Below are 26,294 nucleotides of genomic sequence, written 5' to 3'. Positions count from 1 at the left end.
GGCAGCGGTTAGGGGAGGGGATGATATTGTGATGTCACCAACGTGGTAGTATTTTGATTGGGCCTTTTGACCCCAAGGCATTCAGCTTTCAGGAGGAAACCAAAAATACATACACAGGGAAGACATATATGAATTATTATAACCACACCTGGGGGTCTATCAGAGTAACATTAACTCCATAGACACAATACAAAACAGAACAATCACGGCACTCCATCTTTAAGTTATGCACGTGTCGTACAGGATACAATATTATTATATATTTTTTCTAGGATGGCATGCCGACACTTGAGCTCAGCTACACTGTGTCTGGGAGAAGGGCTATAGTACGACAGCACGACAACAGTTTTGTTTAACTTTCGGACGACGCACTCGTTAACGCACAACGCTATCGGCGCGGACAGTCCCTTGCATAGCAGCACCTCAAGGCCTTGTTTTAACGTGATTTAAAAAGTACGCAGGACTAACCCTAACCACATTTTGTGCCCAAAACGTTTAACGTTTTTCTTTATGTCAAAAAGTGGGTCTAAAAGTGGGCACCCTGGGTCGCCATTTTGAAAGAATTAAAGGGCACATAATGTGTTAAAAAGGACGCAGGACGTGAAGTGAACCAAAACGAGTGCTCCTGCATGCCGTCCCAGGAAAACCGACAACTGCAATACGGGACCAGCCATGTTTTCCACAGCCGCACGACACCGCCGAACGACGACGTGTATGCCGCTCTTTACTCGACTCTTACTTCTTGTGCTGTAATGATGTTGTATTGTTGTTGTTATTGTGTTCCAGTTAAAGAAGGACGCAGAGGATGCGTCGGGTCTGCAGTTGGTGGTTCAATATGGACTGCTGCTGTGTGAAAGTCTCTTCGACCCTTATCAGACATGGAGGAGACGACTGGCAGGGTGAGCGACAGAGAGAGAGAGAGAGAACAGGAATGTGTGTGTGTGCGTGCGTGTGGGGGGGAGAGAGGGAGAGAGAAAGAGAATATGTAAGTTGTTAGTGAGTGTGTACGTATGTGCGTGCGACCGTGCATGTGGCTTTACCCTACTACACTCTTCAGTGGGGTGGAGATCGCTTGAAGAATGTGTGGGGGTTGGAGTTAGACTTGCTTTACACGCACGCAAACACACACACACACACACACACACACACACACACACACACACACACAAACTCATGCCCACGCTCATATTATGGTGACATACCCTCAGACTGTAATGAGGATAGTTACACAAAGCCTGCAGAAATCACAAGCCACGGTCTCATTAGTGCTGAGCCTCTTGGAGCCAAGCAGGACATGCTGCATTATTGATGATACTTACCCATAATGCCTAGCCCTAGTGCATGGAACATCACTGGTGGATTTGTTTTACCTAAGTAAAAGTATCAATACCACAATAAGAACAAAAAAACATCACATGGATGCACCTGTGACGTATCCTCAGTGATGTATCCCAAGGTCATCAGGGTTTCCGGTCTCGCAACATCATACCCCTCACTCAGGTGACCCATCCAGGGTGATCAAGTCCCGACTTACGTCCCAGTAGATACCCACGATCAGTCCCATTAGGGAAAGACCAGGGCCACACAGTCCGCCGCTCCCGAACTACTCTACCGGGACTGGGAGGTCTGGCGCGTGGAAGGACTAGGCTCTGTGGGTTGACTCCTGTCCGGACCCCTCCTACGTCTCACCAGGTCCACTCCTGCTCTCACCAGGTGCAGCCAGGACCTGTGCGGTGTGCGTTGCACCAGACTCCCAGCACCAATATATAAAACTATAAAAAATACATATTGTCCGCGCTGTCGGGCAACTCCATTTTTCAACTTTTTTATTTATTTGTAATAAATCAGTGCTATTGAACACCCTTTATGTCTGTGTGTGGGTTTTGCAAATATTCAACCAATGAAAAGTATTACAAATGCGCTTCTGACTAGACCTCTAGTCTAGTCCTAACTCCATTGGATCCTCAAACTGTCAAGCGGTTTGTCGCCCATTGATTAGAATGACGAAGTCAGATGGAAAAAAAGTCCTATCTCTGCAATAATGGAAAAAAACCTCCTAACTCCACTTGAGCTGTATTTGCACACACACACACACATACACACACACACACACACACACACACACACACACACACACACACACACACACACTGACTTTGTGTGTGTTGTTGTATTGTGTACTTTGTAGGGAGGAGGTGAGCCTTTTGGAGAGGAACAAGTACAAGTTCTCCCCTCTTCCTGTGGCTGAGGAGCTGCCTGCCCTCTTCAATGGTGAGTCACTGCTTCAATGCTTCCTCTCCTCTCCTCTCCCCTCCCCTCCCCTCCTCTCCTCTCCTCTCCTCTCCTCTCCTCTCCTCTCCTCTCCTCTCCCATCCTCTCCCCTCCTCTCCTCTCCTCTCCTCTCCTCTACCCTCCTCTCCTCTACCCTCCTCTCCTCTCCTCTCCTCTCCTCTCCCATCCTCTCCTCTCCTCTCCTCTCCTCTCCTCTCCTCTCCTCTCCTCTCCTCTCCTCTCCTCTCCTCTCCTCTCCTCTCCCCTCCTCTACCCTCCCATCCCCTCCTCTCCTCTCCTCTCCTCTCTTCTCCCCTCCTCTCCTCTCTCCTCTCCTCTCCTCTCCCCTCCTCGCCTCGCCTCTCCCCTAATTTGGACCTTACATACCAGAAGAAATCTAACAATCCATGCCCTTTCATGTCTTTCATACTTGCTTATGTTTCCATATAATAACTAAAAAGCACAGAGATATCATGGACTTTGAAACAACAGGCTGCACATTCCAGTCAGCTGATATAAGTCGGTGTCCTTTCCTCTTGTCTACTCAATACTTCTCTTTATCACAGATACTAAGCTCCCTATTTTCGTCGGTGCCTTACCCCTTATCCCTAAACTTCTTTGCCTTTTTAATATTTTGAATATCCTATCTACAAGCTCACAATGTGTCAATGTAGATTTGCTAGTTGAACTATGTTACGTAACTTACGTTACATCTTTATTAAAAAATGTAGATATCTCAGCCTGTGAAAGAAACTGATTCTATGGAGGCCAGAGTCTATAGACCAATTATTTGTTTACAACTGGGCGCACGGTTTCATGTAATCAATTCCCAAAAGATCTCCAAACCTGTTGTTTTGGGGAGCGCTGATTTCAGTCCATTCAACCTCCTCTTGTGACTTGGCTAGTGAGGTGCACCCTAGGAGACATTTATACTTCAAAGCCCAACAGTATTGCGCACAGAGAACAGCTGATATACAAGCTCGCATTGCATCGCAAATGCGACTGTTGTGAGCGTAGAGGTCTGCGTGCGCGACACCATCGTGGGACGAAGCATAAATTATACTTGATGGACTGCAGGTGCGCGTGCAGCCGTGCACAAATAGGCTCTGCTGCCGTGTTAATGAGCGCACCTCCCGTTCTTATGACAGCGACTGGAGGTGTGGTTTTGAGGACAACTGTTTTGAATTGCTATTATTGTTCAAACACAACAGAAACCAAGGATTATATATTTCAAGGGCGAGAGATCATAATACAAATCCTAATCATTCTTCCTCCACACTGGGAGAAAAACAGCATCTGAAAGTTTGATGGGGCATGCCGTTTCTTATCAGTGTGACGTCATCTGATAAGGCGTCTATAGTCAGCTGACTTTGTCTGTTTTCTCCTGATAGAGACCTAGTTAAACTTACTTGTTACTTCACACTTCAACTAAATTAAGCTTAAACCAAACTGGTCTCTTATCTGAACTATGTCCTGATATTCCCTAAAATATGTTCACTATGTGTCATTATACTATGAACAATTAAATGTTACTTAGGTTCTGTGGAGTTCCAATGCCAAACAGAGGGACGCAGGTCTGAGCCACTTAGCAGTACACAGGATGTGATGTAACAATACAGTACTGTTAGTCCATTTAGTTGATGTTCTTATAATGAGAGGGCAGGAAAGGCCTCACTTATTGCTCAAGGACACTTCGGCAGTGGTAGAGGAAGTGGCTGTTGGACAATCCCCCCCCCCCCCCTCCCCCCTTTTACCGTTAAGTCAGTGGTTCTCAAAGTGGACTACGGGGACCCCCAGGGGTGCTTGTTGAGGGGGTCCCATGGGGTTCCCAGATAAATGTGTTAATATAGCATCAAAATCAGTTTAACCACTTAATTTGAACATTTTACATCAGCCATTAAAAAAAAAGAAAGTGGAATATTTTAACTACACAAATCTTGTATGGGGGTCTGTGGCTAAATACATATGAATTTGGGGGCTCAAAATGAGCCTGTACAGCAGCCAGTCAGTCCTTTATCTTGATAGAGAAAAGAAAAAAGTAAAAAACATATTAAGGCCGCATTTCTAATTATCAGCTTTCTATCACCAGAGTCCAAATGCTTCTATTAATAGGAGCCCATTTGATTAGCATGTGCTGATCTGTAAACCACTGGGGAAATCTTTGCCTTGACTAGTTTCAGTATTTCCATGGATTAGGTATATTACGCCATAATACTCTGCAACAAGCCTTATATCAGATTGTTGAGCATTTATTTGTGCAATACCTGGCCAATTAGAAAGGCTTTTGTTGCTTGCTTCGTTTGCCACACACACACACACACACACACACACACACACACACACACACACACACACACACACACACACACACACACACACAGAGAGTAAACCTTGATGCTGGCAGTCATGCAGAGCTGTTAGTGTTGTACCCATGTGCCCTTGCACATTTATTGACGCTCTTTATCTTTAGCTAAAAACATCATTCGTATAGTGTTTATGCTGATATAATCTACATAACTATGCTGCTGGAGTATTACATATTACACTCTGATTTTACTTGGATATTTCCCTAATGCTGCACAATATATATAAAAAAAAGCTTGTGAGTTGCAACTTGCGAGTAGCTTTTGGTATACATAGAATCTCAGGTGGAAAAATCATCTACAAAAAGGATCATCTTCATACACTTGTTAATACTTTGCATTGTTTTGGTATTTATAAACCCCACAGACACTTAAAGGGACACTTCACCCTTTTTGCAAAAAAAGATATATCAATGACCTTTATAAGATTTAGAAAACACTTTCCTGGTGTTATTTTTTGTGTAATCTCTGTTCTAGATATTTTAGGTTAACGCAATACGGAAGAGTGTCTCTGACGTCAGAGCCACTCTTCCGTATTGCTACCGGACTACATTGTCTCCTCACACTGCAGCTATAGACCAGCCCCACGGACACTGTTCCACCTACCTACATTCCTACAACCTTCGTTGACTCCACCCCCACATGCGCATTTGTTATTGTGTTTGTGTCATGTCGCTGTCGTCAGCAGAGCAGCACCAGAGAGACGCGCTATGTTGCCACGAATCCCCCCCCCCCCCCAACTCTAGATTTATTATAATGATATGAAGTGACTTGCCATAAACCATCCATTAACTCCCCATTCATCCAATTTGCATCTGCTTGTATTAAACAACATTAAACTCACCAACATTGCAGCTGTAGGGAAAGCTTGAATATCCACTTTCAAACTGCAAAGCTTTTGTTAATGATTGGCTCTGCTGCATGCCTATGAAGAGTACTGACCAATGAGCTGAGCCTAGCGCCCTTCCAGACACCAGGTTTCAGTGTCTTGCTTTCCTGTTCCTATAGCTCAGTCGGCTGCCCCTTCTTATTACTTGTCTGTCTGCAACTCTGCATGGGAGCGAGTGACTGAGAATCACCATAACGCGCTGTCATTTTTCCACGAGCCCAACATACGGGATTAAGTGCGTCCCGTATCGGTTCATTACGGGACAGGTCTTTTAGTTGCCAAATACGGTACGATCCCGTATTTTACGGGACGGTTGGGAACCCTTGACAAATAACATTGGTTGCATCTTACAATGGAAAAGGACACAGTAATGCAGTACGTTTTTTTTTCTTTTTACTTCCACAAGAATGTTCTCTAAAAGCCAGTGCATTAGAATGACGGGGCATTCGTGGCAACACTACACAGCGCGTCTCCTCTGAGTTGTTTTTTTCTGTATACTCTGTCTGGTGCTGCTCTGCTGACGACGGCGACATGACACAAACACAATAACAAATGCGCATGTGGGGGTGGAGTCAACGAAGGTTGTAGGTAGGTGGAACAGTGTCCGTGGGGCTGGTCTATAGCTGCAGTGTGAGGAGACAATGTAGTCCGGTAGCAATACGGAAGAGTGGCTCTGACGTCAGAGACACTCTTCCGTATTGCGTTAACCTAAAATATCTAAGAACAGAGATTACACAAAAAATAACGCAAGGAAAGTGTTCTAAATCTTATAAAGGTCATTGATATATCTTTTTTTGCAAAAAGGGTGAAGTGTCCCTTTAAAGGACCACTTCACCACTTATCAACATACCGTATCTTATATATTGGTCCTCACTAATGTTCATGTTAAAATACCATTTTTTCCCCCCTACTCAGTCTGTGTCTCATATAGTTCAGAAACCAGTTACTGTAAAGAGTACTGTAACTACTAGTATTGCCAATTGATTCAGGTCTTGACATTTTAATGCAAGGTTTTTGGATCCATGTTATTATAACCAATGGTGACTGCTATTGCATTTGCAATTTGCAACTGGCTGTCTGGCAGAGCCAGTTGGCAGCAAGCAAACGCCAAGGGGACACGGATGTGTGATTAGGCGTGTCTCAACCACCCCTAGCGCTGCTCTTTTGATACATTTTATTTGACGGTCTGGTGGAGGCATCTTTGTACAGTGTGCAAATGAAATTGTACACTCTTTTCTAAATCATGACAATTTTCTGAAAGATTTGAGGCACATTTTAACGATTTTTCGAAAATAGCAGACCTACAAGTTCATAGCGCGCCACTCGGTGGCGCGCTATGAGCTTGTAGATCTGCTATTTTTCAATAGCTAAATTATAACATAATGTTTAAAACACCAAAAGGGGTTCCCGCCCAAAATGGGTTAAATTAAAAAGTTTTGAGAACCACTGATCTAGGAATAAAAAATAAAACAAATCCAATACAATGCAGCTCCAAGTTAGTAAAATAATAATGTAAATAAAGAGTATAATAAAACAATAGTGCAACATCAACTGAATTATTCAAAAGACAAAATAATTGATGACTAACTGACATATCATCATGTGATATATATGACATCGTATGGGAATGGTGTAGACTGGCATACTCACCGATACCAGCATTATAGGCAATATCGACAGCTTTTCCCGATACTGGTAGTATCTGTATCGGAACAACTCTATCCTAATATCTATCCTCTCTGTCTCCACAGAAAGCCTGCAGGAGAGCGAACAGATCCCAGAGCTGCTCACACTGAGGCTGGTGCATCTGCAGGGGGCGGTGATCAGCGGAGGAAAGGTACTCTGTCTACCCTCTCTGTCGTCACAGGAAGTTCTCCCCGGCAGTGGTTCCCAAACCTTTTAGTCTGTGACCCAAAGTCCCAAAACAGAAATTAGATTTTCGCTGGGACCCAAACTAGTGAAAATAGCAGATCTACAAGCTAACAACGTGTCTCTTCGTGCCGCGTTATGAGCTTGTAGATCGCCTATTTTCACAACTTATGGACTAATTTAATTTATGGTATTTCTTCATGAAATTGCGGGAAAAAATCATTGAATTTTGTTTTTAATTTATGTTTGACTACTTGTGAAAACTATAGGGACCCATAAAAATGAGTCTGTGACCCATAAAAGTCATCAAAAGTAAGTATGTAAAAACTGGACAAACATTGGCCAAATAATTGTCAAATGATAAACTCAACTCCTACATTGCAAGTGCTTGGTAGGGGGGTCCCCAGTATATGATTATTTGGGGGCTCTGGAGCAGGAGGGAGGCACCTTACTGGTATCTGAGCCAGTGGGGTACAATTAGCCTGGCATGATGACACGACTAATATCACTGTGTAGATATTAGTCTGGAATCTCTGTGTGGAACCTGCATTTCCAAGGGGCGGGTTAAAAAAAGGACAATTTATTTTTTGCAATGGCAAAATGGTTTCCAGGCTAGGGTACAATAGCAGTGGCTATTTCGTACTTTGAGAACCATTTTTTTTTTTTTTTTTTAAGATATTTTTTTGCGGCTTACGCCTTTTATTGGTTTTTGAAGGGACAGACAGTAGGCTGACAGGAAACGGGAGAGAGATGGGGGAAGACATGCAGTAAAGGCCGTGTCGGGCTCGGGAGTCGAACCCGCGGCACACTGCGACTGGATTACCAGCCGGGTCCCCAGACGGTTACGCCACCGCCTGGGCCCTTTGAGAACCATTTAACCAAACAACAAAACAACCAAGTGAAACAAATATAGCAGTGGTAACGCAGACATGCGTGGGGAGGATTCATTGACATAAAGGCTAATTTGGGACTGAGGCAAAAGAAAGTAAAGAATGCATTCTCTACTTTTTCTATGTCTATCTGTGCCTCTATGACACTGATTTAACATTTTGGGCATACAACTGTTTATTGAGCCCCAGTTCCTAAGATCAGTCACATTACAAACGACCAACAGTAAGTTGCAGGGCTGCAGTGGCCTAAAGCAGGGGTTCTCAACGTTTTTGGCCGGGGACCCCCGGAAATGCTTTGGCAATGTCTCGGGCAGGGCCGGTCCTGAGCAATCTGGCGCCCCAAGCAGGATTTTTCGCGGCGCCCCCCCCCCCCCCCCCCCCCCCACCCCCTCAAAAAAATAAAAAATAAAAAAAGTTTTTTTTTTTTTTTTTTTTTTCTTTTTTACTCTGTCCCAAAAATTGAGGAGACACTGTGGAGGCACTGGGGGGACAGTGGGGACACTGTGGAGGCACTGGGGGTCCATTGGGGAGGCACTGTGGGGACACTGGGGAGGCTCTGTGGAGGCACTGGCGGGACACTGGCACTGGGGAGACACTGGGGAGGTACTGGGGAGGCACTGGGGAGGCACTGGGGGGACACTGGGCAGACAGAGTTGGGACAGAGTAAAAAAAAAAAAAAAGAAAGTTAAAAAAAAAAAAAAAAAAAAGTTTAAAAAAAAAAAATGTTTTTTTTTTTTTTTTTTTGGCGCCCCTCCCCCATGGCGCTCGAAGCCGTTGCTTCGTCGGCCTGTAGGAAGAACCGGGCCTGGTCTCGGGACCCCCGCCCGCCCCCTCCCGACCCCCAATATAAATTGACTGCTACAATGACCTTAATAATAGAGACAATACACCATAAATAAATACTGAAACCAGATATAATCATTAGGAAGGTGTATGCATGTACTATGTGTACTATGTCAACTCTTAATTTTCGATTTTCCATCCATTCAGTTGGGGAAATTTGGCGACCCCCCCGAGGGGTCGCGACCCACGGGTTGAGAACCCCTGGCCTAAAGGTCAGAGGAGCGTGCTTGTCGACAAACGTTTCCTGGTTCGATTCCTTTGGAGCGACAGAACAAATCTGGGTGGTACATGGAATGACCGACCCTCACCCCTCCCTCTGCCCCGTCAAAGTGCCCTTGAGCATGTCACTGCATGCAGACCGACCTGCTCCGGTGGAGTTGCTCAGTGGAAGACTGTGGTTGTATTGGGCATTTCCCAGCTTTTAATGTGTTGGATTATGAAGGCATGGCGTTGCTGAAAAAGAACATTCGTGCTCAGCTCACGGATGAATAAAGGATGAAAAAAGTTAAAGTAGCCCAAGGTCAGAATCACAGTGCTCAGAAAACATAGCTGTTATTCTAGAGATAAGAGGAGCTCCAGTATTAGAACAGGACAAGAGCTAAGAAAAGAAGAGAATTTGTTTCTTTTTTCACCACAGGACCCCAGTGTCTATGTATTCTGGGCATGTTAAAGTAGGCGAACAGTTCAAAAATAGGTGAAAAAAAGCAGATACACAACAAGTGTTGGGAGACTGTACATTAGGTACTTATTGAAGGGCTAATGGCCGCCCTATATGCACACAGAATAACTACTTCTGGGCCCCTTCCCTACTTCCTTCAGAGGTGTTAATGATGGTAAAATTAAGCCCAGCAAGCACGGTCAGGAACTCGACGAATTAGTGACGTCTCGATTGTCCAGACAACAGTCTTGTCAAAACTTGACTATTGTAATTCGCTCCTTACTGGCCTACCGGCATGTGCACTTAAGCCTCTCCAAATGATCCAAAATGCCGCAGCTCGTCTGGTCTTCAACCAGCCAAAATTCTCACATGTCTCCCCCCTGCTCCGCTCCCTGCACTGGCTCCCAGTCGCTGCCCGCACAGAATACAAAACTCTGATGCTGGCATTCAAAGCAACCAAAGGTATGGCTCCCCCATATCTTGCAAGCATGATTGAACCCTACAAACCCTCCCGCGCACTCAGATCAGCCAACGCAGGAAAGCTGGAAGTACCCTCACTAAAAACGCCGGGCCAACGCTCCACACGTCCCAAACTCTTCTCCCTTCTGGCCCCAAAACTGTGGAATGCACTCCCCGTTGCAGTCAGAACTGCAGCATCACTCCCAATCTTCCGCCGTAGTCTGAAGACCCACCTTTTCAGACTCCATCATGGCCCATAGCACTTATCCTACCCCCTTAGATAGCACTTTTTAGACTTAGATAGCATTTGAAACAGACTTATAGCATGTCATGTAGACAGCACAATAATTGCATTGTATATAGTCATAGCACATCATAGTAGCCTACATATGTATAGCATAGTATAGTATATATGTATAGTTAATATGTATAGTGTCATTATATAGATATGTTCTAGTTACGTTCTTAGCTTACGCATGTTTCTTGATAAATGCATTTTATATATGTGATGTATTCCCATACTTTTGTTCCTGCCTAATGTAAGTCGCTCTGGATTAAGAGCGTCTGCTAAATGCCTAAATTGTAAATTGTAAATTGATTGTGGCCAGATCAAGTGAAACCAAGACTAGTCAGATCTGGCCCAGAATATCACCTGATTTCAACCAACATAAATTTTACCCACTAAGACGGACGTCCCTGGATGAATCAGAGAGAGTCCGATCGAGGCCAGATCAACTTAAGTCATATCATAACTAGTCAGTTCTGGCCCAAAATAAGCTATATTATTTATCTGGTGAAGACGTCCTGGAAATGACGTAAAGATCATCCCCATATGGGCTGTGACTAGTCCTGAACGTCACCGGAGTCACAGGAGGACGTCATCATAATGTTATCATGACGTCATTTGGCTTGTTGGGGGAGGCTCTGTTCCATTTAGTGTGCATTGGTTCTCAAACTTTTTTTATTTCAAGGACCCCCATAACTCTGAGAGTGTACAAATGGACAAATGGATCGGAAACCAAATGGAAGGGTCCATTTGTACACTCTCAGAGTTACACACCCGTACTGGGCCATTTGGAACCCACTCGGGGACACTTTGAGACCCACTGGTGTAGCAGTGAGATGTTTCCAGTGAGCCAATGTGCACAATAGCAGCACCCTGACTCTGTTTGACCAGAATGGAACAGAGCCTTCATTAGTATCAGCGGTAACACCTGCGAAGGAAGTAGGTACCCTTCCCTACGCCCAAGTTCTTTTCAAAATTCCCTGTGAGTCAATGGTGAACACAAACACGATAAGACTTTGACAACGAGTCGCTTACCCTCTTCACCACACAAATCTTCTCTTCCAGAAGAACGGCCTGCTCGCCATCACCCCTCGCTCCGTCAAGGACCTGTTCTCCGTCCTGCGCACCTGGTGCTGTCGTCGGACCTCTCCTCCTCTGGAGGAGCCCAAGGACCCGGCGCTGCTACGGCTGACCCTGCAGTGCCTGACCGCCATGATCCACCTGCTGCACTCCAGCAGCCCTGTGGAGCGACAGGTGGAGATCAGGGTCATCCTGGACGACTTCTTCCAGCTGCTCAACTGGAACCGGCCGCCGCCCCTAGGGGGCAGCGACGAGGCGGACACATGCAGCTGGGAGGACAGCCTGGTCACCCTCCAGAGACACATGCTGAGTAAGACGGAATCACCAACTTTTGGAACGTAGTTCGCAAACATCTCCATGTCAAGGACTCTCAAATTGATGTTTACCCACGATAGAAAAGGCTTTGTAGAGGACCATAAGAGAAGATTTGTTTCATCTTTCTAATTTATTCAAAGATTGCCAAGATTAAAACATTTTAAACTTTTTATAGATTCGTAAATGACTGTGTAAGACGGGGTTAAAGTGTTCAAATTGTTTTGGCAGGTCTTGCTGGGGATCCCCTGAAATCACCCAATGTTGCTTGGGGGTCCCCAGACCTCACTTTGAGACAAATAAAACAGACAAAAGGAATAATAAACTAAATACAGTACAGTAATGAAGTACAGTTTCCATCAGCCCTGCAACACTCTCACTGGGTTTATTTCCCAATAAAGTATTGCAGTGACTGTTAGTATACTGTACATGTGATAGGGTTGGCAAAGCTTTCGTCATTGTCAAAGTGCATTCTCTTCCTCCATCAACGTTTCAGGCCTTTCAGCAAGCGTTGTGGTCAGGTTTATTTCCCTCGACGGTGTCAGATAAGTGTGAAATCTGCCAATATGCATGTGTGTGTGCCAGGACGACTCAATTGTATATATAACATTTATTTAACCAGGAAGTCACATTGAGGTTACAAACATCTTTTACAAGTGAGACTTGGCCAAAGACAGGGTATAGAAACTAACATATGAAAGCAAGCAATGATTGCAGAAATGTGCAGCGGTTACACAAAAACAAAGAAGAATTTAAAACTAAAACTAAGAGATTCGGTGTAAAGGCAGTGGGACAAAAGACTAGAGTACAGCGTCATCTCGGGTCAAGTTTACTATAAATAGAGGGTTTAAGTTGTTAAAATCTGGTGTCCCAGTTAGATCTTTGCCTCCAATACCAAGCTCCTTTTTAACAGAATCTCACCTGCCTCAGGTTTTAGAGGCCATTTTATAGATTCTGGTCTCGGGTCCCATTTTGGTGTTAGCATTATGTTATGCTTTAGCTATTGAAAAATAGCAGATCTACAAGCTCATAGCGCGCCACCGAGTGGTGCGCTACGAGCTTGTAGGTCTGCTATTTTTTTAAAATCGAAGAACCACTGACATAGAAACATAGCTTTTTCAGAAAACTGTCAGGATGTAGAAGACATTTTTAGAATCTGATCTCAGGTCAAAATGGGTTAAAGGGCTAGTGAACACAACTGGTGAACACATGTATGTTGTGTGCTTGTGGCGGTTTGTAGCTGCCGTGCCGGAGATCCTGCAGTGTTCCGACAGGCCCGTCCTCCAGGCCGTGTTCCTCAAGAACAACTGCTTCGAACACATCCTCCGACTGATCCAGAACAGCAAGGTAACAGAACCCCACATAACACTCCACAGCACAGCCATCTCGCTGTAAACTCCACATATGGCCTTGTTTCTGTCATCTATCTCCATATCCATGTTTCTGTCAACTCCATTATTTTATATATGTTCCTAAAAACTTTGGATGCTTTGGTGTGACTGCATCGCAGAACCAATGCAAGACTTGAGGTTGTGTCCTTTATTTGGGATGGTATCAGGAATGGTTTTCAAAGCAGCGGCCCAGCGGGCACAGGTTTGCCAGCTAGGTAGTTTTCACCAGTATTCAAGCCCATTCTGTGTGTGTGTGTGTGTGTGTGTGTGTGTGTGTGTGTGTGTGTGTGTGTGTGTGTGTGTGTGTGTGTGTGTGTGTGTGTGTGTGTGTGTGTGTGTGTGTGTGTGTGTGTGTGTGTGTGTGTGTGTGTGTGTGTGTGTGTGTGTGTGTGTGTGTGTGTGTGTGTGTGTGTGTGTGTGTGTGTGTGTGTGAAAAAGTACTTAGTTTGCTACTAAGTACTTTTTGTGTCAAGATGAAACATTATATACTAGATTGCATAATACATACACAGGTACACAAAAAACACAACATTCTTTGGTATACTCTTGTGCAATCTGTATGGGTTGTAACAAATTCATGTAATGTATTGTTATTGTGTGTGGGGGGGGGGTGTAATTTACAGTTTATTGCTTTATCGCTGTATGTATTGTTCATCATTGTGTACTGTATGTGTCTTTGTTTACTCTTACTTTGTTTGTGCGACACCCTGAATTTACCCCCTGGGGATTAACAGCGTGTTATCCTATCCTGTCTGGCTGTAGGTTGATACTGTATGTGTCTGTCTGTCTGTCTGTCTGTAGGTAAAGTCTGTCTGTCTGTCTGTCTGTCTGTCTGTCTGTCTGTCTGTCTGTCTGTCTGTCTGTCTGTAGGAAAAAGTCTGTCTGTCTGTAGGAAAAGTCTGTCTGTCTGTCGATACAGTCTGTCTGTCTGTCTGTAGGTAAAGTCTGTCTGTCTGTCGGTACAGTCTGTCTGTCTGTCTTCCAGTGCTGCCTGTTTCTGTATGTTACTGTCCGAGCACGTGGTCTGCTGGCTGTCTGTTGTAAGGCTGATATATCTTCTTCCTGCGTGTAATGTCATTAAAAACAAAAACTATATTCCTGTCATGCTGACTGCCTAATGTTATGTGTTACTGTCTACAGCTGTCGGTACACCGCGCTGCACGTATGTCGCCCTGCATCCCACCAAACGGAGAGACGCATGAGGCGTAATTCATACTCTGATCGGAAACAGTCGATGTACAAGCTCACGATGCGTCCCGCTGTGCCACGTTGTGACCGTGTACATCGACTGCTTTTCGGTGCGAGACGCGACGCACGATTGAGTATAAATTAGGCTTAACGTAGCTCTGCAACTCTCAATGTTAACCATGGCTCTGTCTTTTGTGATGAATTGTGTCTGTGTCTGTGTGTGTGTGACTGTGCGTGTGTTGTCCTGTAGCTCTATAAGAGCAGCAGGAGTAGAGCGGAGCGTGAGGGTGTGTGTGACCTCACCACACGTTTACTCACTGAGGTGGACGTGGACAAGGTATACTTTCCCTCCTGGAATGTCAATATGCCGTAGGTCTGGTTGTGGTTGTCTGTCTGTCTGTCTGTCAGCAGGAAACTCAGTCTATGTCTCACTGCGAGTCTCGGTCCTTTAAACAGGAAGCTGTATACACAGGAAGCTGTCGGCACTCACTTGATGCATCACTTGTAAACGGTGCAGGTTTTATGAACGCCATTCACTTCTCTGTGACCTGGCTGGTCTGGTTTAATCTGCCTTCTCTCTCACACCTACTCATAGACTCTACCTCTGCATGCACGAACGCACACACGCACACACGCTCGCACGCACACTCTCTCTTCTGGATCATGGCTCACTTGAAAATCGCAAACCCACCACCAATTATTTAACGGGTGGGTCCCGACCCACAGGTTGAGAAGCATACCTGACATTCAGAATTAGAGGCTGAGTTTCCTGTTGCAAACGGGGGCATGAGTTGAGTTTGTGGTGCATGGGGGGAAGCGAGGGAGTTGGGTTTGTGGTGCATGGGGGGGAAGCGAGGGACAGGGTCATTTTTCCATGCATGCGTCACATGGGTTACTCTATCTCTTGTATCCAGTGGTGTCAGACTGTTATGATTGACATGATTTACTCCTTGTTTTGTTTGTTTGTTTGGTTTGACTATGATTGATTGACAGTGTGAACTCTTTTTGTTTTGTTTGGATGCATGGCATGCTAATGGGCGTGGTCGGTGTTGTTTGTCGTCTCTGGCAGACCTTGATTCATTTTTTCCTTTTTATTGCAGTGTTGATTTTGAGAGCAAATTTTGTATTAGTTTTAGTCAGTGTTTTGAATAAAATTCCATTGTGTTTTAGTCATATTTAGTCATCTGAAAAGTTTTAGTTTTAGTTTAGTTGTTGACAAAAAAAATATTTTGGCAAGCCTACCTGTATATGGCATCGTAATGGCAGATTTTATACTTCAAATATACCGGTAAAATTACTTCTATTTTAGTTCTCTTCAGTACTCTTAGTCTCTTCACTAGTCACTCCCTAACATTTTAGTCTATGAATATATTTAGTCTTAGTTTTAGTATTCATAAATTTGTTTTTATTTAGTTTTCGTCAGTGACAAAAGATAGTCGACATTTGTTTTGTCATAGTTTTAGTCTACAAAATGAACACTGGTTTATTGGTTATGTTTTTGGTGTCTACGTGCAACATGACACTGTCTACATGCAACATGACACTGCTAAAGACATATATATATATATATATACGTATATATATATATATGTATGTATGCATTGGTGAAGTTGGACTACTTTATTACTTTCACCCCAATCTTTGAATATTGTATGCTGTGGGATCTTCTCCGTCTGAAGCTGCAGAACACTGCATGATGTTTGATTGGGGACTTTCTTTTTCGTTTCTTCAATCCGGTGAATGGCACGCCGGTTCTTCACTCTCTGCACAATGTGGGTTTCTGTCTTTTTGGGGTCTCGTGTGGTAAGGCACGTAATCGCCATTTTATCACAATTCTTGGGCCACGATTTAATTTGATAAGATCACGATTCTTTTAACATGTTGCGATTCTGCAAGTCATTGCAATGTGTATTGCTTTTACACTTGTGTTGATTACTAACAATAAATAAACTTGAATCAATACATTAGATTTTTCATAATTAACCCATTTTGGGCAGGAACCCCTTTTTGGTGTTTTAAACATTGTTATAATTTAGCTATTGAAAAATAGCAGATCTACAAGCTCATAGCGCGCCACCGAGTGTCACGCTACGAGCTTGTAGGTCTGCTATTTTTGAAAAAACGTGAAAATATTTATTTCAGAAAACTGGAGGATTTAGAAGAATTTTTTTAACCCATTTTGACCTGAGATCAGATTCTAAAAATGTCTTCTACATCCTGACAGTTTTCTGAAAAAGCTATGTTTCTATGTCAGTCGTTCTGTCAGTCGATTTTTCAAAAATAGCAGACCTACAAGCTCGTAGCGCGCTACTCGGTGGTGCGCTATGAGCTTGTAGATCTGCTATTTTTCAAGAGCTAAAGCATAACATAATGCTAACACCAAAAGGGCCTAAATGGGATAATAATTATAATGTTTGTGTGTAATAACTGTTATTCAAACGATATATGTATAACCCTCTCCACATGTAGGTATGGGAGAAGGGATCAGACAGTATCACGGTTCACGCGTTGGGAGTCCTCACAGCTATCATGAGTAACTCCCCGGCTGCTAAGGTGAGGCCCTGTTTTATGTTCTATATAGTATATTCTATACGGCTAAATGTATACATTGTTTGACATTTTTGATGTATTAATTTGGAATGAGGCCACGCAAACCTTTTAACCTCCCTTCTATGCTTCTTTCTTTAACCCACTAAAACTGGGAAAGCATCGGTTTTGTTTTGAGCTAAAATGCATTATTTTATACTTTGGCCATTCAAAAATATATTTTCTTTTTGAAATATCATGACAATTTGTGCAAATCGTAATGTATATATTCTTTTAAAGTGAATGTTTAACTCAAATCTTTGCCTCTGGGGGTCCCTGGAACAAAATATTTTGAGCTGGGGGTCCGCAGCCAAATACATACATATAATAATCCTTGACATGGAATATGTTGAGCACCACTGATATAGAAACGTACAAGCAGATGCAAAGATACAGTCTACCATTCATTGTCTATGGAAGCCAGCGACATGAAGCCATGAAGCAAGTTAGTAGCTGCAAAAGATGCAAAGATGCAAAGCTACAAATTGAAGTTGAGCTTGGTTCAACTTCCAGATGCAAAGATATAAAACCAATCCAAAGTTTTTTTTGCGCTTCAACCCGGAGCCTCCCAGAGCAGAGCCAGATGAGCCTAGGTTAGGCTAGCAGTTTGCATGGGACATTGTGGTCGTAGTGGCTAAATCTGGCATAAAAATAATTAATTAAATAATCGAATAACTAAAATTAAATTAAATTTTTGGGGTAACTGGATATGGGTAATTTGTATGATCGCAATATTACACTCACGGGTGTGCTTTACTGTGATTATTGGCACAGTATTTTAGTTCTATCATTCTGACATGAAAAATGAAATACTGTTGAGTGATAATTTGACAACGGAAGCACATTTTTTCCGTTCATCTGGGAGGTTTCACGGCGTGTCCCCCTTCCATCGGATGGAAGTATGCCAGCCAGCCAGATACATTTTCCCTATGGAGCGGCCTTTATTTCCCCCCCACCGACCTATTTCTGTCTGTTCCTCTCTCTCTGTTTGTCCCAGGAGGTTTTCAAGGAGCGGATTGGCTACTCCCAGCTGTCTGACGTCTTGAAAAGCCAAGGTCAACCAACCAAGAGGCTTCTGCAGGAGTTAATGAACATGGTGGGTGACTCATTATCTGTCCTGATTAGCATTGGGGTGGTAGAAGTCATTAGAAACAGTACATTTGATTTGCCGAGGGAAGGAGCTGTGTCTGATTTAGCCTCAGGGGACGATGGGGATATTTACGAGCGTACATTAGACTCAACCACTTCAGCCCTACTTTATCCTATTTAGACCTATACGTTGTTACTGTACTTACTGTACATACCTTTGATTCCGGGAGCTACCGTGGCGTCTCATTAGTTGCTGCTTATACATGTAGCAACAGCTTTATTAACCCATTTAGGCCTGACGGAAAAAAAATAAAAACGTTTGCTCTGAAGGAATATACATTCAAAGATTTGTGCTGCATTTTTACGATTTTTCAAAAATAGCAGACCTACAAGTTTGTAGATCTGCTATTTTTCAATAGCTAAAGTATAAAATAATGCTTAGTTAAAACACCAAAAGGGGTCCCGTCCAGAATGGGTTTTAAAAAATAAATAAATAAAATTAATATAGAATTTGAAGGTTTTCAGAAACGTTAGCTTTTAGAAGGCCTCAGGGCTAAATGGGTTATTCTTGAGCTATATAAAAAGATCATGTTGAATAAAACCTTGGAAACTGTGAACAATATTGAGAAACGTTTGCCTATAATGTCACGCCCGAAAAATTAAATAGGGCCACCAGGGTGAAAGTGGTTAATTTCTAAAACATATGGTAATACAATACAATACAATCAAATAGTAGCCTACAGCATCTCGTATGGCTCACAATTAATGCAATCAGACATTGAACATGCAACACGTTACAGGGGAGAGTCCAGCTGCACATTAGAACCACGTGATAGAATTCGACTGATTAATGACGGAACTGACTAAAACAAGGATGGTATTGAGCTAAATAGAATTAGGTTGTGCTGTTGTTCCAACCAGCTACCTCATTCCTCAGTGTTAATTGTATTAGGACCACTGTTGACCTGAAAACATGGACTGTTCAGCCCTTTGAAGAACAATACACACCGTTCCCCTCTGGTTTTCCCTCAACCTGTCTCTCAGGCTATGTTCAGACTCACTGGTGTACATAGGACCACAATGGAAACAAGGGCTTTTTGTGTTATCCTTTTAGCATTCAATGTATAATCGTACTGCTGTACTTTTTGCAAACTGTATTCAGTTAACAGATGTGTACAGATTGTGTGCCCAAGACGTCCACAGACGTCCTGGCAATTACCCAATTGGCAATTGCCCAAGACGTCTGTGGACGTCTTTTTTTTTTTCTTTTCTTTTTTTAATAAAAAATAAATATGTAAAAAAAATGAATGTAAAAAGTGGGCACCCTGTTTTTTTTTTAAGTGTTGTGTGGGCATGTGTTAAAAGCCCAAATATCCGGACTCTCCAGATTGTTGAGATGTCTGGACACTGAGCGTAAGTTAAGCATTATGTGTTGCTACATCGTTACTAGGGTTGTCCCGATCCGATCACGTGATCGTAAATTGTGGCCGATCATGTCATTTTCAAATGATCAGGATGGATCGGGAGCAAAAAAACGTGATCTGGACATCCCTAGTATCAATATTATATCCCCATGATTTTTTTATTTATATCCCCATGATTTTGGATATTGTGATATGGCACAAGTGTTCTATAAAAACATTAAGAAAATCGGTATCGGGCAGATACTCAAAATCAAATGATTTGAATCTGGATATCCCTAATAGTTACCACAGCAACCAATGATTATAGGTTGAAGATGTCTGAATACGATAATCAGATCTGTTCACTTGCAAATAACAGTACACAGTCCTAAAGATCTCTCTCTCTCTCTCTCTCTGTCACCAGGCGGTAGAGGGTGAACATGCCCATTCCCACCACCTGGGCATCAGCAACGACCAGCCCCTGCTGCTGCTCCTACAGTGGCTCCCTGAGCTCTCTGGCCAGCGGGACCTCCAGCTGCTGGTGGCCCAGTGGCTGGCCACCGTATGCGGGGGCTCCCTGTCCTGCCGCACCGTGGCGGTGGAGGCGGGCATGGTGGGCGCTATCCTCCAGGTATAGGGCTGTCTGTCACCATTTACACATTTAATCCATTTAGACCTCAGATCAGATTCTAAAAAATGTCTTCTACATCCTGACAGTTTTCTGAAAAAGCTATGTTTCTATGTCAGTCGTTCTTCAATTTAAAAAAAATAGCAGACCTACAAGCTCGTAGCGCGCCACTCGGTGGCACGCTATGAGCTTGTAGATCTGCTATTTTTCAATAGCTAAAGCATAACATAATGCTAACACCAAAAGGGGTTCCCGCCCAAAATGGGTTAAGTTGACTATTATTTAATTGCATTACACTGGAAGGTTACAATTTGTATTCATGTTTGCCTTTTAAGGCTTCGTGATCACAAATTTGCTCGGGGCAGATATGACAAATATCTTAAATATACAAAGAAATAACTGACACATTTTATAATGTTTTTGTGTTTTTTTTCCTTTTCAAAACATTTTCAAAATAGCATAAATAGTTGATCTACAAGCTCAACTATTTCTGTGTTTGAATGTTTGAAAATGTGTGGACATTCTTCAACACGATTGACAATTATGCAAAGAATAATTGCGACTATCTCAAATAATTGCGATCATGTAATGATTGTGACGGGCCTACTGTACCTCCAGGTCCTGTCCCAACCCCGGTGTCTGGACCGACAGTGTGCAGACGCCCTGCTGGGACTGCTCCAGTCCCTGGGGTCGCTCTGCCTCCGGCCCGAGGAGCTGAAGGGCCTGCTCCGGCTGCTCCGGGTGGACCGGGAGGACGGCGAGGCGAAGGGAACGCACCCCTACTGCACCCGCATCATCCGCGTGCTGTCGGCGATGGCGGCCAGGGACGGCCGGGACAGCGCCTTGCAGTATTTCGATCTCACGCCCCCTATGGCGGGCATCATGGTGCCCACGGTGCAGCGGTGGCCGGGCGGCGGCTTCGCCTTCCACGCCTGGCTCTGCCTCAACACGGAGTTCCCCACCTCCTATGGCCCCCACGACTTCTCCTCCTCCTCGTCCAGCTCGGCGCCAGCCAGCAGCAACACGGGCACGACGGGGCATCAGTACAACATGGGGAAGGGGCCTCGCAGGAAACAGCTGTACAGGTACAGCACCACAGTGAGGGATGGAGACATTGAATGAGAGACACAGGATGTAAATGTGTAATATAGTCCCGACCGATTACAGATTTATGGGTCCTCCTGTCCTACCACACATTACTATTGTTTTGACTGTTTTTTTGTTAAAAGGTATTTTCGAGGACTGCGCATACGTCACACGCACACTCGCTTTGTGTAGCTCTGCCGTAACTGTCGTGAATTGTTGTGAATTATTTTATTTAGTTTATACCATGTTGATATTTATGTATGACGTCAAGCGATGACGCTGAAATTAAGTTATTAAGGGGTAGGGTTATATACGTTTTTTACTTCTCCCTACTCCTTTCCAAACATATAACAAAGTAAAAAAAAAAAGAAAAATAATTAGACTTGCAGCCAGTGAGGCTTGTTTGTTTTTTTTGTTGTTGTTTTTGTTTTGGAAATATTATTTTATTTGTTCTATATTGAACTTATTTTAATTCTTTGACTTTTGTCTAATTTCTTTTTATCATGTTCGGAAAATAACGTTTTTTTCATTTATTTCATTCATAACTGTCTATCATTGTAAAGCGGTTTGGGTTTTTGGTCTAGTTTCTTTACAGCCAGTGGTACCGGACTAGAGGCCTTCTTCACGACAGAGGGCGTGCTGGTTGTAGCTGTGTGCACCAAGAAAGACTACATGGCTGTACCGCTGCCAGAGACACCACTCAATGACTCTTGCTGGGTAAGATGTATTTAGTTCAACAAGCAAGTAAAAAAGTATTCTGAAAATACGAATTTGTTGAGCCACACTCTTGTGTCTTGTGTGTGTGTGTGTGTGTATCTAGCATAGCTTTGTTTTGTTTGGCTTCTCCCCTGTGCTCTTGTGTAGCCAGGGATTGACGATAGAGTGGAATTGAACTGAAGTGAACTGAATTCAATATTTGTCATATTGTGGAGCATGAAAAAGGATGCAAGTTGAGCCGTGACTGCATGCCACCCGTCCTGTTTTTCCACCTTTTCACAAAATGCAGTTTTTGTTCAGATAATGAATACAAGAGTAAGCTGCGTGCAACCTTTCAGACCTGTGACTTTTACAGAAAGCTAGCTCACCGCTGGCGCTCTACACGGCAAACATTCCTCAGCATTACATGAGCTTTAACTGTGCATATTTGGAGTCTGAAGAATCACAATCAAGTGAGGACGTTTTTATTGTCCAGTTTGTACATTTATTTTTTGGGAAATGAAAGACCAAGAGTCTATTTAAGTCATGCTAGCCTGTTGGCTAAACCTAACTGGACCAAAGCGGTTTGAACCGACCAACAATTCCATCCATGAAGGCCTATTCATAATCCCGTTTTAGGTGAAAACGGGAGTACGGGACTATGAATAGGTCTTTAGGCCCTGACATGCTGAAAAGCAAGCATCACTCACAAGACTGCCCGATCACATCAGGTTTCTAGAATGGTCCAAAAAGTTTAAATGAACATGCATACACTGTAATACATGTTTGAAATGGCTCCTTATAACTTTGGGTGGTCTGTACCACAGTTCTAGCCACATCGATAGAACTGAGCTCTGAAAGAGGGTCAACAGGTTTTGACTCGCCCACTTGACGCCTCCCAACTGTTATAAAGATTAACAATCTGTTTAAACAACTATTGTACAGTATGGGTGTGATGCTGTCGTCGGTATTGCTTGCGTGTTTGTTTGGGGTTGTGAGTAATTATTATGTATGTGTATTGTTGTGAAGGTGTTTTGTTGAGTGTTATGTGGTGTTGCATGTCTTTGCTAATTATTGAGTGGTGCAACCACTCCTAGAACCAGCAATGTCCGTCCGTCCCTATGTATGTTTAGAGTCCCAACAGGGGGCGCTGTTGCACCACTCACTTAAGACAAGTCTGATTTTTTTTATCTTTATGCTGCCATAACACAATCTAATTTACACTGGGATTAATAAAGTGTATCTCATCTCATCTGACTGTGGCTACAATAGGTGTGTTTGATGATGTGAGTGTGTGACACTCTGTGTGTCAGGGCTTTAAGGGCCCTATTTTCGTCAGTGCCATACGCCTCATCCTTAAACTTCTTTGCCTTTTTTACTATTTTGAAAAACATTTTAAAATTGTTCAACTAACCGATCTACATCTACACGGATTGAGTTTTACATCAGCTATTTGAACTATTCAAAAATGCTTTTCAATATGGTAAAAAGACAAAGAAGTTTAGGAATAAGGGGATGAAAATAGGGCCCTAAGGCGCGATTCATACTCCTACTCGGTTCGGCTCTGTAGAGCCTAAAATGTGACGTCATTTGAGGTTCGGGGGGGGGGAGGGGGGGGCGGGTACCGTCCTAAAGTCGGCTCTTCGGTGCTACTGAAAATTTCTGACAAGCCGAAATCATTTCGGCACTACAGCGGATAGGAGTAAGAATCGGCCCTAAGAGTCCCACGCTCTCACTAGTGGGACTAGAAATGAAAAAAGGAGGACATTTGAAGATTATTAGCGGATTTGTGTAGAAAGGATTAAATACGTGACATGTCTGTCCCATATTGTGTGGACGGACTGATGGACCACCTTCTAGAGCCCTGCTCTTATCAGGGTGAAAATGGAAAATTGGCAATAGTTCAATGTTCAAGGTGGTTTTCAGACACTGTAGCAGCATTAGTGATATATTATTATTTAAAACATTTTAAGGTAAATGTTATCTCATTTTCACATGGTCAGGTTATCTCAGCTGACCATGAGGGAAAGAAGATAGAATGGAGTATAATTCTCTGATGTGTCCCTACTCTGTTCTTCACAGCATTCGGTGGACATTGTCCACATCCCCGGACGCCGGCCCTTTGGTCAGAACCTGGTCACCATCTACATCGACGGAGAGCAGTGCAAGACCGCCCAGCTGCGTTTCCCTTCCCTCAACGAGGTAAAACGAACCCCCGTAGAAAACGGAACAGAGTTAGGCCAGGAGAACGTCATTGAAAGTTCCCTTTTTAAAGGATCTAATTTCCATTTCTCTGCTATCGTTGCCCCACTTCTCCTGTCCCGCACCAACCGACGTCTGCCACTTCTGTTTTGTTATTTGACTTCCTCTCTCCCAGTGGTGTAAAGTAACTAAGTACATTTACTTAAGTACTGTACAATTTTGATGTACAGTACTGTATTTGTACTTGAGTATTTCCAATTTCCAATACTCTTACTTCTAGTCAACTACATCTCAGATCCAAATATTGTACTTTTACTCTACTACATTTATTTTAAAACTTTAGTTACTTTGTAGATTTGGAAAACATTCAGCTCTATAATACATTTCGGCCATTTGAAAATAGCCGATCTACAAGCTCACAATGCAATTTACAATTACAATTTAGGCATTTAGCAGACGCTCTTAATCCAGAGAGATTTACAATAAGCAAGAACAAAAAGCATGGGAATACATCACATATATAAAAAGCATTTATCATGAAACATGTGTAAGCTAAGAACGTAACAGTGGAACATCTATACCATGAAACTATACATATATGCTATACTATGCTATACATATGTACTATGACGTGCTATGACTACATACAATGCAATTATAGTACTGTCTACATAACATGCTATAAGTCTGTATCAAATGCTATCTAAGTCTACAAAGATGCTATCTAAGGGGCTTCGCGTCGTTATGCGGCGTATTGTGAGGTTGTAGATCGGCTATTTTCGAAATATTTTAATACATTTGATAACTTTAAATGAGACATTCTGCATAAAGAGTACTTTCTACTTTTGGTACGTTGAGTACATTTTGATACCAATTATTTTGCTCAAGTACATTTATGAATTCAGCACTTTTACTTGTAACAAAGTAGTTCTATATTGCTGTATTGATACTTTCACTTAACTCATCCATCGCCAAGGACTTATTTAACTTCTTTTTCATGATGTCCTGGAGCGCCAAGGACGTGTTTTTCGTGTTTTATAACATGGTAAAAAAAAAAAGTTTTTTTTTTAGACTTTTTTTTTTGAAAAAAATAAAAATATATAAAATAAAATAAAAGATATATGGTGGCGGTCAGGGCCTTTTGGCGCCCCCTAGTGGCGATGGATGAGGTATTACAATTTAGTACTTTTTCCACCACTGCTCCCTCCAGCCGTTCACCTCCTGTTGCATCGGGTCGGCCGGCCACCGCACCACCACCACCACCACCACCTCCCCCACCCTGCCTACGCCCGCCTCGGCCCAGATGTCGGAGTTGCCGGAGTTCGCCTTCCCCGCGGCCTCCCATGGACACGGCCACAGCCTCACCCGCTCCCAGTCCTTCCCCGCCACCTATGCGGGGGGCGGTGGCGTGGGCGGGGGCCGTTGGAGGGGGTCGTCCCTGCGCGAGGCCCCCACCGTGCACACCATCCCCGCAGGGCTGCAGGACACGGAGTGGGGCACGCCCACCTCTCTGGACGGCCTCCTGGGCACGGCCTTCATCTGCCATGAGGCCCTGACACCGGCGCACACCAGGGCCCTGTACACTGCAGGTGAATGAATGAATGAATGAATGAATGAACACATCCAGGCCCTGTACACTGCAGGTGAATGAATTAATGAACACACACCAGGGCCCTGTACAGGTGAGTGAATGAATGAATGAACACACCAGGGCCCTGTACACTGCAGGTGAATGAATGAATGAACACACCAGGGCCCTGTACACTGCAGGTGAATGAATGAATGAACACACCCGGGCCCTGTACACTGCAGGTGAATGAATGAATGAACACACCCGGGCCCTGTACACTGCAGGTGAATGAATTAATGAATGAACACACCCGGGCCCTGTACACTGCATGTGAATGAATGAACACACCCGGGCCCTGTACACTGCAGGTGAATGAATGAATGAACACACCCGGGCCCTGTACACTGCAGGTGAATGAATGAATGAATGAACACACCCGGGCCCTGTACACTGCATGTGAATGAATGAATGAACACACCAGGGCCCTGTACACTGCAGGTGAATGAATGAACACACCAGGGCCCTGTACACTGCA

General features: G+C 43.6%; 1 protein-coding gene across 2 annotated transcripts in view; it reads left to right on the top strand.

The window, feature by feature from the left end:
* nbeal2 (neurobeachin-like 2) overlaps positions 1 to 26,294 on the top strand; it is a 120,289-nt gene that overhangs the window by 21,811 nt on the left and 72,184 nt on the right. Inside the window, exons 5-17 of one of the 2 annotated variants that reach the window (XM_079504423.1) lie at positions 787 to 899; positions 2,189 to 2,271; positions 7,275 to 7,360; positions 11,594 to 11,918; positions 13,161 to 13,267; positions 14,750 to 14,836; positions 16,969 to 17,052; positions 18,083 to 18,181; positions 20,002 to 20,208; positions 20,824 to 21,290; positions 21,876 to 22,008; positions 24,070 to 24,189; positions 25,400 to 25,778. In XM_079504423.1, coding sequence (XP_079360549.1) covers positions 787 to 899; positions 2,189 to 2,271; positions 7,275 to 7,360; positions 11,594 to 11,918; positions 13,161 to 13,267; positions 14,750 to 14,836; positions 16,969 to 17,052; positions 18,083 to 18,181; positions 20,002 to 20,208; positions 20,824 to 21,290; positions 21,876 to 22,008; positions 24,070 to 24,189; positions 25,400 to 25,778 — 2,290 coding nt within the window. The remainder of the gene's footprint in view (positions 1 to 786; positions 900 to 2,188; positions 2,272 to 7,274; positions 7,361 to 11,593; positions 11,919 to 13,160; positions 13,268 to 14,749; positions 14,837 to 16,968; positions 17,053 to 18,082; positions 18,182 to 20,001; positions 20,209 to 20,823; positions 21,291 to 21,875; positions 22,009 to 24,069; positions 24,190 to 25,399; positions 25,779 to 26,294) is intronic. The other variant, XM_079504424.1, reaches the window with a different exon arrangement.

The sequence above is a fragment of the Electrona antarctica genome (genome assembly GCF_951216825.1).
Source record: "Electrona antarctica genome assembly, chromosome: 6".
NCBI lineage: Eukaryota > Metazoa > Chordata > Actinopteri > Myctophiformes > Myctophidae > Electrona > Electrona antarctica.
Note: the sequence above shows the minus strand (reverse complement) of the source record. Positions and strands in the feature narration are given on the sequence as shown.